The 15,343-nt window shown below is 32.4% G+C and overlaps 1 protein-coding gene across 1 annotated transcript in view; it reads right to left on the bottom strand.

Annotated features, from left to right (window-relative positions):
- The window catches only part of LOC123219538 (protein PHLOEM PROTEIN 2-LIKE A1-like), a 16,183-nt gene extending 1,158 nt beyond the window's left edge, over positions 1-15,025 (bottom strand). Inside the window, exon 1 of the mRNA XM_044641535.1 lies at positions 14,817-15,025. Within this exon, the coding sequence (XP_044497470.1) occupies positions 14,817-14,992 (176 nt within the window). The 5' untranslated portion in view covers positions 14,993-15,025. The remainder of the gene's footprint in view (positions 1-14,816) is intronic.
- Between the last annotated feature and the right edge of the window lie 318 nt (positions 15,026-15,343).

The following is a 15,343-nucleotide window of genomic DNA, read 5'->3' as shown; positions in this document are numbered from 1 at the left end:
TTTTGAAGAATAATAGTATTAACAATTAAAGAGGTGCAGTGGAGGCGCCAAAGGTCCCAAGATAGCAACGTGTCCTTGACAGGGTGGCTTCTTTGAATTTTACTTTACATTTGTTCAAGTTTGGATTGTTATTTGATTGAACTAGTTTAAGATCAAGCACCTCACATTTCAACTTGGATTAATTAGCGCATCGATATGATGTAGAGGTAGGTTATACACCATGTAATTTCCACTCTGCTAGATTTAAAGTATGTATTGTGAATGATACTATAGTAGATTTCTCTTTCATCCTCATACATAGGTAGGTTATGCCAAGTTGCATCAAATATTATTTCTCTTTAGTGGGTAACTTATACTTCTTATTATTATCAATCTTCCAAAAACTCCATCTATGGTACTCAACAAGCTTAGGATGGATAACTAAGCCGGTATCAACCTAAGTTAGACCTCTAACTCGAGATTGGCTCGTTCAAGCTAGTGTATAGTGTTATCAAAATTTTGCCAACATGATGAATAATATCATTATCAAAGTTTTGCCAACATGGTGAACAATATTATTGGTAGTATGAACAATGTCATTGAATAAGTAAATGAGTCAATCTCCAGCTAAGTTAGTTCTTGATCCAACTCAAAATTGACTCATAATGGGATAATATATATTTAGTCAGACTGATGAAATAGAAAATTTAGACTCTACAATTTTGACAAACTAAGATTTTAAAAGGAGAATGAGAAAGTATAGCATATAAGACACTTGATTTCTTTCGTTGATTATTTTACAAAAGTCTCATACATTTTTATTTATTTTTACAATATGAATCTTGTTTATATATAATAATATTGTTGATCATCATTATCAATGATCTAATATAAAATATTTACATACAAAAAAAGAATAATTAATGTTCTTGAGAGGATAAAAACTTCTATCTTGAATATAAGCATGGATATCATGTTACTAAAAGAAAGATTCCTGATAAATAAACTGGAGTGTGTAAAAATTATGATTTGGATAGACAATTTAGCATGGACTTTTGAGTTATTAAATCTTTTTGTGGGATGATCCAATAATCTTCTATATTGGCTAAGTTTTTCTCTTTAAAACCTGAACACAACAATTTTATTGATTGAAAACAGTCATATATCAGGAGAGGAATACTGAACATTGCAATCCAGACAAATTTCAAGAGCTTATGGATTCAAGTGATATGACTTAAACAAATATTTTTATAACATGATCAAAAATCCTGTGAATTAAATTGAATTATATTTTGTTGTAAATTAAATGTACAGATAGATTTCAAGAGCTTAATGGATCAAGTGATAGGACTTAATCATATATTTCTATAAACTCTATCTCTAATTCAATATCTTATAACATGAGCAAAGATCTTGCGAATTGAATTGCACTATGTTTTGTTTATTTAAGTTATCTTACATGTCTTGACTATGTTGGAGACTAAAAATCTCATATGTAATAAATAGAACATAAAAGAGTGGTACATAAGTGTTAGAGATTGAACCTTAATATAAGTCAATTGGTTTTATGTAATATGAGTTTCAGTCTTCACACTTGTAAACCCAATATGTATTTTTGACGTAGTATTAGAACATGAGCCAAACAACGAGCCCAATAGCCTAAAGTGTTATTAGACACAAGTGACAATGCACTTAACCAAAACCCAACTGAGCGAAACAATGAGTCAACAATCTATAAGGTTGCATTTGAGTGGGGGTGTTGGAGACTAAAAGTCTCGCATTTAATAAATAGAAAATAAGAGAGTGGTATATAAGTGTTGGAGATTAAACCTTAACATAAGCTAATTGATTTTGTGTAATATGAGATTTAATCTTCATACTTGTAAACCCAATATATATTTACGACAGACTAGATTGTCTAAACGATGTATCACTTGTGATTTTCTATTATTACTAGAATCCTAATTTGCTTTGCCAATCCAAACTAAGGATAAATGAGATTGTTTGTCAACCACTATGCACTATAGGAAACTTGTATATATGCTGAGACGTCATGGTCGATGCCAGAGGGTGAGATTGGTTTATGTAGCTGTAATTAATTTACCAATGCCAAACTAAACCATTATTCGATTTTGTATAATTTTTAGCCCCTTTATTTTCTCAGAATCATGAAATTTTTTTTTTTCCACTATCACAAAAGCTCTGATTCTAATGCCTAAACCAAAGTGACTCTATCTTAATCATATAGACATTTATTCTTCAATACATGCATGATAGGATTAGGCTTTCAATTTTGGTTTCTACTTGAAACTAACAAAAACTTAGTAGGTTTGAAATAGAATTATAGTGGAAACAACAAATTCCAGAACAAGGCGAAAAATCATGCATGTTTGAATAAATGTTCGGATATTATCTTTCTTTGACCTTATTTATCAATCTTATCATATATCTAAAAATTCAGATAATCACTTATTCAATGGGATATGATAAGAATTGGATGCACAATATTGCAATGTAATGAATGACCATTCATTGTCTTCTATAAAAGAATACGAATTTTCAATCTTTTGAGACTTTTTGAATAACATATACACTAACACCCATTCATACACACTTGCGCTCATGCATAACTATTCTAGTAGACTAAGTCATGCATGTTTTACTTCCCTTTTGCTTGTGCCTCGTATGGATACTAAGGCAATACCCTCTTCCTCGATTGAGAGCGATACTCATCATCATTTTGGCATTGTAAAAGACGAAGAAGTCACTAATGCTAGTATGAAATCTTAAACCACCTAATAGTTTGTTAGTAGTCTATTGTAAAACATTTCCTATTAAACAGATCCTAGGAGGTGTTTATGGTGTGTGTGTGTGTATATATATATATATATATATATATATATATATATATGTATATATGATACGTTTATTTTATATGAAATTTTTAAATTATGGTTTCCCCTAGGTATGTACTTTTTCATAACCATAAACACCAACTACATAAAAAGTATGCCTATTTATTTACTCAAAATAAGTACACATAGTTTTATTTAAAGATATATGATGCCCACTTAAACAACAAAAGATCATTCTTGGAGAGACCAAGGTTTTCTGATTTCAGATTAATTTATTAATGGCATTTTTTTTACTCCCCTGTAAGCAGATTGTTGAAGAGGCTGGCGGGGCAGTCACTTGCATGGATGGTGGAAAGTTTTGTGTGTTTGATAGATCTGTTTTGGTATCCAGTGGTGTAATACATGCTGAGGTTTGATTTTGTTGTCATTTTTTTTTTTTCCTAAAAATGAATTTTCTAGAGTTAGGATAATAATAACAATAATTAATAACATTGATTAAGATATTAGAAGGCCACAACCTTGGAGGAGTTGACATCTTTTGTTGTCAACATTGTTATAATTAGAGTGTTTGGATTGATTTGTGTAGGTTCCTGTCAGAATCATATTAACTTACTTTCTTTTTGTCTCCCTAGTTTTAATGTGGCTCATATCATAACAACTCTCCGTCCTTAAGTTGAAATACTGTGATATTATGCTTTATACTATAGTGATATACTTTAAAATGTTATATATGATTATATTCGGTCGAAACAAAAGGCCAAAACTGAGAGCTGTATTTGCTTCTTTCTCCACTGTCAAATGTTTGACAAATAACGAACAGAGTCTGTGAGAAGTTGTGGAAACATATATTTCCAATTGTGTGTTTGAATGCAATTTCGTTAAGTATGTTGAGGTTATCTGAAACGTCTTACTTTCCATGGATGTGCAGCTTTTGCAGAGGATTGCACCACCAACTGAGAAATTGAAGACTAAGGGAATTGATTTCTCGATCTGGTATAAGCCTGATAATTACCACACAGGCATTTCAAAGGTGCAAGATTTCCTTTTTCTTCTGCCAGCTTGATTAGAAAGCTCTTTGCAGCCATCAGGTGCTCTAAATTGTGCTTTAAATTGTTATTTATCCTTTCTTTTTAAAATATATTCTTAAATAAATGGTGCTGATAATTGCCAAACTGTGAATAAAAAACTTGCTGGTCTTCTAGACCTATATGAGTCAAAAGTGGGTTGGATTTCCTGAACCATGAATTTTATCATCATTCTATAATGATAAACAAGAAGTTATTTAAATAGATAAAGTTCACCTCTCTGTCTCTTTCTCTCACTCTCTCACACACACAAGGGCACGAGGTTTACGATTTTCTCTTGATCCGAGCTTTACATGAACAAAATACAAGAATGCGATTTATAAAGAAGTTAATGACAAGAAGTAAGTTTTAACCACAAATGCTCATTAAGTTTTGGAGAACTCAGATTAGGGAGGATTTTGATTCCACATGCATACTAGAATACTTGGGAAACAAGCTTAGGTTTCATTTTTTTTTTTTTAAAGAAGAATTTAGAAGCTAGAGATTAGTTAGGATACAATGTTGGAGGATTCTTACAGTAATGCTACTGATTTTTTTGGTAAGTAATTATTTTAACTTATGCTAAACATGTAAATGAATTTATTGATTGATTTGAAACTTAGTTGTGCAAACGTTGAACATTTGATTATTTGCAGACTTGGTATGTCCGCCGAAAGACAACCCTGTTGATGATAAGTCCTTTCTTCCATTTCCCATCCTCAATTTTAGACATTAGGATTTCCAACTCCCCAGCCTACTCTGGCGAAGTTGTAAACCTGCCAACCTGGATCTTTATCCATTGAATTCTTGGCTTCATCTTCAAATTTTCTTTGTGTTTTATCTTAATTCCATTTGGTAGGAATGTTAGTTTTAAGAGGAAAAGTGTTGTAATTATAATTGAGGAAAAACAAGAAAGATTATGGAAATTTACAGAAGTAGGGAACTGTTATTTTTAAATACTCACTTAAAGAAAAAATAACAATGCCTATTTATAGGCTAAAATGCAAAAAATTAAGCAACTAGCTGTTATTTATTTTAACTCCTATTTATCAGCTAACGACTTAACTAATTTGAGAGGTTTTTGGAGTAGTTTCCTGCAACAGATTTTGAATCATCTCTCCAACACTCCCCCTTGATTCAAAATCACATACTCCAAGCAATAATCTAAGAAAAACATGTCTTTGACTTGACAAAGCTTTGGTGAAGATATCTGCAAGTTGGACATCAGTGTGACAAGACTTCATGATTATTTCTCCTTTGGCAACCAATTCCCGAATGAAATGAAATCTCAGCTCAATGTGCTTTGTGTTGCTATGAAAGGCTAGATTCTTTGCCATTGCAATTGCTGATTTATTATCACAATAAAGTTCAGTTCCTTTTTCTTGCTTATGTTGTAAATCACACAACATTCTTCTAAGCCAAATACATTGACATGCTGTTGTAATGGCAACAACATACTCTGCCTTTGTTGTTGATAAGGTTGCTATCAGTTGTTTCTTAGAGCACCATGTGATTGCACCTAAACCAAGTTAAAACAAATTTCCAGAAGTGCTTCTTCTATCATCCGAGGAGGTTGCCTAATCATTATCTGTAAAGCCAACTATTCTAAAATCCGTTACATGAGTGTACTACATTCCATAATTCAATATCCCTGCAATGTACCTTAAGATTCTTTTTGCTCCTCCATAATGTTGTTTTGATTGATTGCTCATGAATCTTGACACAACACCAATTGAAAATGAAATGTCTGGTCTTGTGTGTATTAAATATATCAATCCACCAACTAAACTTCTGAATTGCCTTTGATTTGCTGCTTCAACTCCTTGTTGCTTCAGTTTTTGATTCTTGTTCATTGGAGTAGCCATCATCTTGCAATTTGACATGTTGAACTTCTTCAATAAATTTGTTACATACTTCTTTTGGAAAATAAACACCCCATCTTCATCTTGGAATATCTCCAATCCCATAAAATATTGCAGTAACCCCAAGTCTGTCATTTCGAAAGTGCCCATCATGTTGGATTTAAATTCCTCTACAAGTGCTGAATTTAACCCCATGTAGATTATATCATCCATATATAAGCAGACTATTAAGAAATCAACTTTACCTTGCTTTTTTAAATAAAGAGTAGGCTCGTTTGCATTTCTTACAAAGCCATTTTGTTGAAAATATGTATCAATCTTACTATACCATGCTCTTAGGGCTTGCTTTAAGCCATAAAGCGCTTTTCTCAACTTGTAAACTTTTTCTTCCTTCCCATTAATCACAAAGCCTTCTGGCTGTGAGACAGAGACTTCTTCTTCGAGCTCAGCATTTAGAAATGCTGATTTCACATTGAAGTGAAACACCTTCTAGTTGAGTTGAGCTATCAACAATAAAAGTAGTCTTACTGTTTTAAATCGAGCCACAGGTGAAAATGTCTCCTCATAATCGACCCTCTATTGTTGGCAATACCCTTTTGTAACTAGTCAAGCCTTGTACTTCTGAATACTACCATCAGTTTGAAATCTTGTCTTGAATATCCACTTAACTCCAATTGGTTTCTTTCCTTTTGGCAAGTCTGCTAGCTCCTAGGTTGAGTTCTTTTTGTTGGACATGAGCTATTCTTTCATTGCTTGTCTCTACTCTTTTTTTTTTTTTTTTTGCTACCTCTTCATAAGTTGTAGGATTTGGAACTATTAGTGCAAACTCATTCGATTCATAAATCTCCCTTAATGATTTGACTTTCATTAGTGATGTCTTTTCGGAGGATTTACTTGAACTGTTGTTATTAGAGTTTGCATTTGGTGTAGTTGTTGGACTAAATTGAATTGGAGTTAAAGTTGGTGAACTTGTTAGAGTTGCAACTGAATTTGTTTCCTCTATCAATGGAATTTGAAACTGATCTTCCTTGTTGCATTGTTGCTACTCCAGTTCCAGCTTGTTGCCTCATTAAATATTACATTTCTATTGCCAATTATCTTGCCAGTCACAAGATTATATAATTTATATGCTTTGGACTCAATACAATAACCAACAAAAACACATTTAACCGATTTCTCATCTAATTTTTTGTGATTTTAAGCATTAATTAAAACGCAAGCAACACAACCAAAAATTTTCAAATGACTCATTGGTTTGATTCCTCTCCACGCTTCATATGGACTGACATTCTGGATAGCTTTGGTAGGGTAGAGATTCAACAAATACATTATTGATGCTACGACTTCTGCCTAATATTGGTTTGGAAGACATTTCCCTTTCAAGAGACTTCTTGCCATTTCTACCACAACTGTGTTTTTGCGTTCTGTTACTCCTTTCTATTTTGGAGTATATGGTGCAGTCAACTCCCTTCAAATTTCATTCTCCTCACAGAAATGATTGAAATCCTTTAATAGAAATTCATCACCTTTGTCTACACAAAGCACTTTGATACTTGAACCACTTTGCTTCTAAACCAATGCTTTGAATTTTCCAAAATTCTGGAATTTTTCTGACTTGGATTTCAGAAAAAATACCCAACTCATTCTACTGAAATCATTTGTAAATAGAAGAAAGTAATAACTTCCTCCAAGAGACTTAGTATTCATAGGGTCGTATAAGTCTACATGATCTAATTCAAGACATGTTGAGGCTCTCCAAGCTTTTCAAGTAGGAAATGATTTTCTGGTTTGCTTGTCGTAAATGCAACCTTCACATAAATCAAAAGTTTGAATTTTTGGTAATCCATAAACCATACCTTTTCTTTCTAACAATTGCAATCCCTTTGCATTAGTAGTTAAAGGTTACTTGCTTTGGCTACAAAATCAAGCTAAAAAGTGCATTATCTTGACATCAAGTCTGCTTTTTTAAATAGCGTACTAGAAAAAGACATTTATGTAGAACAACCTAAAGGCTTTAAGGTACCAAAAGAAGAAGAGAAAGTGTATAAACTTCATAAGGTTGTGTATGGCCTAAAATAGGTACCAAAGGCATGGTACAATAGGATTCACTCTTATTAGCTGAATCAAAACTTCTCTTGCAGCCAAAATAAGTGCACCCTTTATGTAAAAGAAGGTAAAAATGCTTTAATTCTTGTTGTTTCCTTGTATATGGATGACTTTCTGGTGACATGAGGAGATGTGAAGTCAATTGCTGAATTTAAACAAAATATGCAAAGAGAGTTTGATATGTCAGATTTAGGGGAAATGAAATATTTTCTTGTTTTGGAAATTGATCAAACTTCTAGTGGCATATTCATCTCTTAAAAGAAATATGATATGGATTTACTGAAAAAGTTTCAAATGGAAAATTGCAAATCAGCATCTACTCCTTTGGTTATGAACTATAAGCTTAAGAGGAATGATGTTGAGGAAAAAACAAAAATCTCTCAATACAGAAACCTTATTGGTAGCCTACTGTATTTATCTTCAAGCAGACCAGACATCATGTTTCCAACTTCTCTCTTGTCCAGGTTCATGGAATCACCAAGCAATAATCATTTGTGTGCTGCTAAAAGAATACTCAAGTACATAAAAGGAACAATAGAGTATAGGTTGTGGTTTTCAAAATAAAACAATGGCAAATTAATCGACTACTTAGATAGTGATTAGGCAGGCAGCTTAGATGATTTTAGAAACACATCAAGGTATTGTTTCTCTCTTGGTAGTACAGTGTTCAGTTGGAACTCTAGGAAACAAGAGGTGGTTACACAATCTTTTGCTGAGGCTGAATATATTGTTGTTGCAAGTGCAACAAACCAAGCTATATGGTTGCGAAAACTCCTATCTGATTTAAATCAAGTTGAACCTGAAAGTGTGACTATTTTTGTAGATAACAAGGTTGCAATTGGCATCACTAAAATCCCTGTTCATCATGGAAGAACTAAACACATCAATGTGAAGTTTCATGCCATCCGTGAAGCAGAAAAGATGAGAGAAATCAGTTTAGTGCACTGTAGCTCTAAAGATCAATTGGCTGACATCTTGACAAAGGCAGTTGCTAAACCTCAATTTGAATCCTTAAGAATGAGACTTGGAGTTGTCAAAAAAACCTCAAAAAATGAGTGTTAGTGATTGAGGTTATTTGTGTCTTTTAATATAATCCAAGTCAGCATAACTATTTTGTTAGTTTATGTTTTGTTTAGAATGGATGATGATCCATATTTTATGGAACTTTTGCTGATACAAGTATGGTTTGCCTTACTTCTTGGCATGTGAACTTGTACTTTGATGTACATAAATGACTTTGTTTGGGAATGAAAACTAATCTCTTTATCTCACTTAGCTCGTTATTTTCTCCTAAAAAAACAACCTTAGGAATCTACTTTACATCCTATTTTCATCTGAAAATGGTTAGTTTTTTGGTCTAGCAAATTTTTTCCAAGTTCTACAACAAAGTTTATATAAAATTTTGGCATTAACACTACATAAACAAAGATTTGCGCTAAGTTTATACTGGAGCATGTATAAGTCAAGACTAAGGTTCATTATTCTTACACTTATGTACTAACACCTTGCCACTTTTCCAAAGGATATGAGACAACTTAACCCAACAAACTCTAAAGTTTACTGGTTGAATCTTCACATCAAACGATTACTCTGGTATACTCTTGATGTTAATGACTAGCTTCAACGTCCTTTTATCATAATGGATGAATTAGATTCTTAAAAATACATCAATTAGGTTGTCTGTAAAAAGAATCATTCACAAATTTTTGTAACTATTATTATAGAAACTATATTTTTTACCCAAAAAAAGACTTAATTTAAATTTGATTTTTAGAGAAAAGAATAAATATTTCATTGGTTGTCAATCTACCATACTTGTAACCCTACTAGTGGGATCCAATTTTGTTTTGGAAGGCATTTGTAGTCACATAGAGGATTTAAGCCATGTATCTATCTAGGCATGTAAACATTTTGGACTTGTAGCGCTGCATATGTACACAACAATACATGTTAGTTAAGTATGTTTACCTTTCTAAAAAAAAAAAAAAACCATGTGCATTCAGTTTTGAGTATCTAATTAGATATCTAAATGATGTGTTGCCGATTTATTTAGGTGATTTTAAATTAACAATAAAGTAATATTCAATTACAGAATGACATATAATTTAAGTACCTATTTGGATACTCAAAACTGAATACACATAAACATTATTGGTGACAATTACTTCTTCAAATTTATCACGATAAGGGATGCAACAAGCCTACATCAAATATATGACAATGATAATGAATGATGTGTTTCCAAGTTAGCTTAGATTAGGGTTGTTCAACTTAATGTGAGTTGAATTTGAATTGGAACTTCAGCTCAATAAATCGACTCGAATTCATCTTCAATGATATTGTTTATACCCTTAGTGATATTATTCATCTTACTGATGATGCTATTCATTCTAGTGATGATAATATTCTTCCCATCAACAACCCCTTTGAAAATATCTTTGGCTGACTCCAACTGGCTATTATGGATTTGAGCTGAGCTTAAACCTGCCTATGTTTGGACATTTCAAAGTAGAATGGAGAAAGTAGAATGCTGTAAATTTTTATGCAGCAATCTCATATTATTGATTTGATTTATTATAGCATATGTAAGCTCCCACATTTTTATTTATTACAGTAGAACCCATGATAAGAAGCTACAAGTACAACATGAGACATCTTATTTAGTATGTAGAAACTTTTAGTTTCAAAAACGTTTCATAGTTGATTCTCCTCCTTCTCACTTGAGGAGCCGATACTCTAGGTGGATGATGATCTTATTGACAATCATCCCACTCTTCCATTGGGAACCCTGTTCAAACGTCAAGATTTCCATGTCCTTACTCATATGGCAAGACGTAACGAAACTCACCAACTTGGACCTCTGTCCATTTGTTTTTTTGGCAATTTACTCAAATCCTCCTTGTGTTCAATAGTCTCATGGTAATTGGGGATGACGACTTCAAAGTTCACTGGATATATAATTGAAATTCTCTAATCTCCCACCTCTAGATAACATAATCTATACACCGTCTAATTAATATTGCCTCTGTATAGATGTACGAAAATTCTTAGAGAAAAAAGTATTATGGCATTATGCCAATAATCTATATTCGTGACAAGAATTAAAATTCTGTTCTACTGAGCTGTCTATTTGGAATTGTAGAATGAAATATCCGAATCCAGAGTAACAAAAGTAGTTTTTATTTTATCATGAAAACTATTATTTTATTATCTATACCAAAAGTAATTGTTTGTATCATAAATTATTCTAAAGAACAATACTACGTATATATATTTTTTGTATACAAATTAGATATTCAGACGATACTTCGTATTATTTTTTCTTTAATTCAAAATCATTAAATCATATGATGATATATTATTTGTGTATCTAAATTATGTATAAAAAATCTGTACAAATGTTTTTTATTGTTATTCTAAAATAAGAATAACATTATTTCTTTATTCCTTCTATAAGGAGGATCCACTATCCATGATAAACATCTCGGATATTCTTATCTTAGAGGATAAACCTTGTTGTTTTGCAAAATACTGAATTGAATTGCACAGTAAGCAAAGAGAAAATCAAAACCAGAATGTAATCACATAAGACATACAAATTTACATGGTTTGGCGATATGCCTATGTCCACATAACAGCCATTCATGTTTTTATTCTGAAGGAAATCTATAAAAAAAATATGTACATTATACCTATTAGGGTTTCCCTTATACAACTGGTAACCTAAGTAACCCAAAATACAACAATGCCTCAACTAAAACTCTCCAACCCCGATAGAATAGTTGTTCCTTCTATGGAGCACCCTTTCTACTCTTTAATCTTGGTTGTTGTAAGTGAATTGCCCTGTTTGTTTTCCCGTTCTGGTTTCTACAATTTGAATGCTATATTCATGCTCGTAACGATTATTGAAACGACTTGTTTCACTAAAGAAAGACTATAGACCTTTTGGTATGACCTATAATAATTTGGTGGAACGTTCTTGTTCTAATCTATTATGACGCTTCAAACACCTGTTCCTAGTTTCAAATGATCTTGTTCTATATTATATTGCTTGAAATATTTAATCCTCGATCATGGAATGCCTGTTCTATTGTTTCAGGATCTTTAAGTGATAAGTAATCTTAGAACATGAGTCACATTTTTAACAATCTCCATGATATAAGGGTACACTAATACTTTTGAAGAATAACAGTATGAACAATCAGAGTGGTGCAGTATAAGCATGGTGGTTCCTTAATTCATTGGTCCCAAGATTGAATTTGTCTTTGATAAAGTAGCTTATGTAAATTTTTTGTTGCATTTTTCTGGGTTAATGTTATATGAAGTTGCAGGCAGTCAACATGAATTTGTGATATTCTTACTAATATTACGATCTCACTTATTGGGTGAACATGATGGAAGCCAATTTAGGCTTGGATTGCTGTTTGATTCAACTAGCTGAGATCGAGCACTCATATTTAAGCTCGGAATTGAAGCATTGATGTGATGTTAAGGTAGGTTAAACACCATGTAATTTTCACTTTGTTAAGTTTAGAGCATTGCTAGCATAGTGAATAATATTATTCATGGGATGAACAATGTTACTGAATAGGTAAACGAGCAATCTCAAGCCAAATTGGATCTTGATTCAACTCAAGATTGACTTGTTGGAGTTGTGCCAACTAGGGTGGGATCCTCCCCTACTTGATGGGATGATATATGTTCGGTCAAATGTAATAGCAAATTTACAATCTACAATTTTGACAAGCTAAGATTTTAAAAGGAGAATGAAAATGTATAGCATATATAAAGAGTGACTCTTGGTTATTCCATAGATTATTTTACAAAAGTCCCATACATTTTTATTTATTTACAAAATGAACAATTTTTATATATAATAATATTGCTGATCAAGAAAGAATAATTACTATTCTTGAGGGGGACAAAAACATCTATCTTGAATATATGCATTGATATCATGTCACCAAAAGAAAGATTCTTGATAAGTTTAAACTGGAGCATGTACATAGAAGATGAGACTGAGAGTTCCATGCCATTTGGGAAATAACTTTGTTGATCATCGTTATCATATATGCAAATTTAAATATTTACTTATTGTTAAATAATAAATAATATCCTCTAGGATAAAAAGAGAAAAAATCTTGAATATATGCATTGATATCATGTTACATAAATACAGATTTGTACTAAAATTTACTCTGGAGCATGTATATATAAATCAAGACTAAGGTTATTTTTTTTCTGTATATTGACTGACTTGAATGTCTTTCTTTGAATCAGAATTTGAAAATAATAATTTGTTTCGGAGGAGGATAAAAAGGAAAATTTTCTTATGTGTTAACATTAATTATATTTTGGTTTAGTAAAACTGAATAATTCAATAATTCAATAAATGTGAAGGATTGGGTTCATGTATTTGAAGGCACTTATACAGAGGCTTTGAGGCATGTATTTATCTAGGCAAGTAAACTGGAAATGAAGATTATGCAACTTACTAAAATAAAAATTTTGGCTTCTATATATTCTTCCTAAGTTCAGAAAAATTCCACGATTAGGAAGCTGCGTTATCTTGATTTTATTAAACTTAGTAATTTTATTATCTCTCACATATTATTTATTACAATAGAAGAGAACGTACAAGTAGAATTAACATGAGACAATTTTATTTAGTACCTAGTTAGAAACTTTTAGTTTCATAAACGTCCACCGTTGATTATTCTCATTCTCACTCGGGCTTATTCACTGGTTGAATGACCAGCTTATTGACAAATGGGAGAAAAGAGATCGCCGAAAGGAGAGGTTGCTTCGGGAGGGAGAGGCCGTCGGCAACGGAGCCGGAGAGGTCGTCGGAGATTTCAAAACCAAACCCTAAGGTGAAACTGCGAGTTTTTAAAACTTAGGTAAAGGGAAAATATTAGTTTTTAAAGTTTAGGGGGGCAAAAAGAGATAAAATTTTTAGGCGTTAGGGTTCTGTTAAATCTAACCGGCCATAGGTGGGTGTTTGATGTTTCCATAGTTAAAGGGGGGAAATTTGAGAAAACACTAAACCTTGGGTGGGAAATAGTCGTTTGGCCATTTTCAAATCACCAGACATATTGCAAGATGTCGCCAACTCACCAAGTCGGACCACTGTCCATTTGTTTTTAGGCAACTTACTCAGATCCTCTTTGCGTTCAATAGTCTCATGGCAATTGGGAATGGCGGGTTGAAACTTCACTGGATGATCTTTAAATCCATATTCTCCATCCGTCACCATTAACACAAAGTAAACACCGTAATACTTCCCAGGAGTGAGCCTTTTAGTAGAGAATACCTTGCTCACGTCAAGCCGATGAACGTGGGGAAACTTATAAATATGAAAAATATAAGAGTTTTTTTATAAATACTAATTTTTTTATAATAAAAATACATAAACTTGTATAATGTAAAAATAAATAATAAAAAAAGAATTAAGAGAAAGAATACTATAAAATAGAATCATAGAACCTATTGTAAATTGTTCTTAAGTAAACGCGTGTAAATATTTAAGAAAAAAACAACAATACACATCAATCTATATGATATGTCGGGAAAGAGATGAGTAACACATCAAAAAGTAGAGATGAGATGAATTTAATATGAGACGGTTTGAAAATATAAAAAATTTGTGTTTAATCGATTTCACGATTTTTCTTCTAAAATAAACGTGTTTCAAAATTTTTTAAAAATTTTAAAATGACCCGAAACGTTTCCTATAAGTTTCGGAGAGTTTCAGAAACGGAAACGTTTCCGAAACGTGAAAACGCATCCTATTATAAGTTTCCGTGCTACTTAGAGCCGATCGATGCGCAATAATACAGCCACCTAAACCAGAGCACCACTGCAAAAACATATTTTATTTGATTAACTATTCTTCATTTAACTAAAAATTAGGTAGAAAAGCAATATTTATATATATAATATATAAATACTCTGTGTCTGGCATGTAAACCCATTTCCAGCAAGTTGGATCATCTTCCCATATGAGCTCCCTTGCACGAAATACGATTCTATCCTTGGGCCGTTCAGAGGAGGCGTCAATCTGGGAGTCTTCTTCCTTCAGAATGGCCTGGAGGTTGTGTGGGAGCTGAACTTGAGCTGAAGCCATCTCCTGGTCACTCTTCTCTTTCAAATTCCAAGCAACTCTTACTGATGATGTTCGTTGTCCATGCACACCTAGAATTTATTGGAGGAGATGATCAAATTAATTAAATATTTTCTTTTCATTTTTCATGAGAATCTTGTTTCGCTTTAATAATTCAAAGGGATAATTGAGAATCTGTTATCTGCAACGTACCTCTAGATAACATCATCTATTCACCGTACGTCCAATATTATTGCCCCTATATGCATATGTGTATGAAAATTCTCAAGTCATAATCCTTCTGGCGGATGCATAAATCTTATTCTCCTGTGAAAACTATAAGGGTTTGTAATTTCCAGGAGGTAATAGCAGTAT

This window comes from Mangifera indica, chromosome 6, assembly GCF_011075055.1.
Source record: "Mangifera indica cultivar Alphonso chromosome 6, CATAS_Mindica_2.1, whole genome shotgun sequence".
NCBI classification, from domain to species: domain Eukaryota; kingdom Viridiplantae; phylum Streptophyta; class Magnoliopsida; order Sapindales; family Anacardiaceae; genus Mangifera; species Mangifera indica.
Note: the sequence above shows the minus strand (reverse complement) of the source record. Positions and strands in the feature narration are given on the sequence as shown.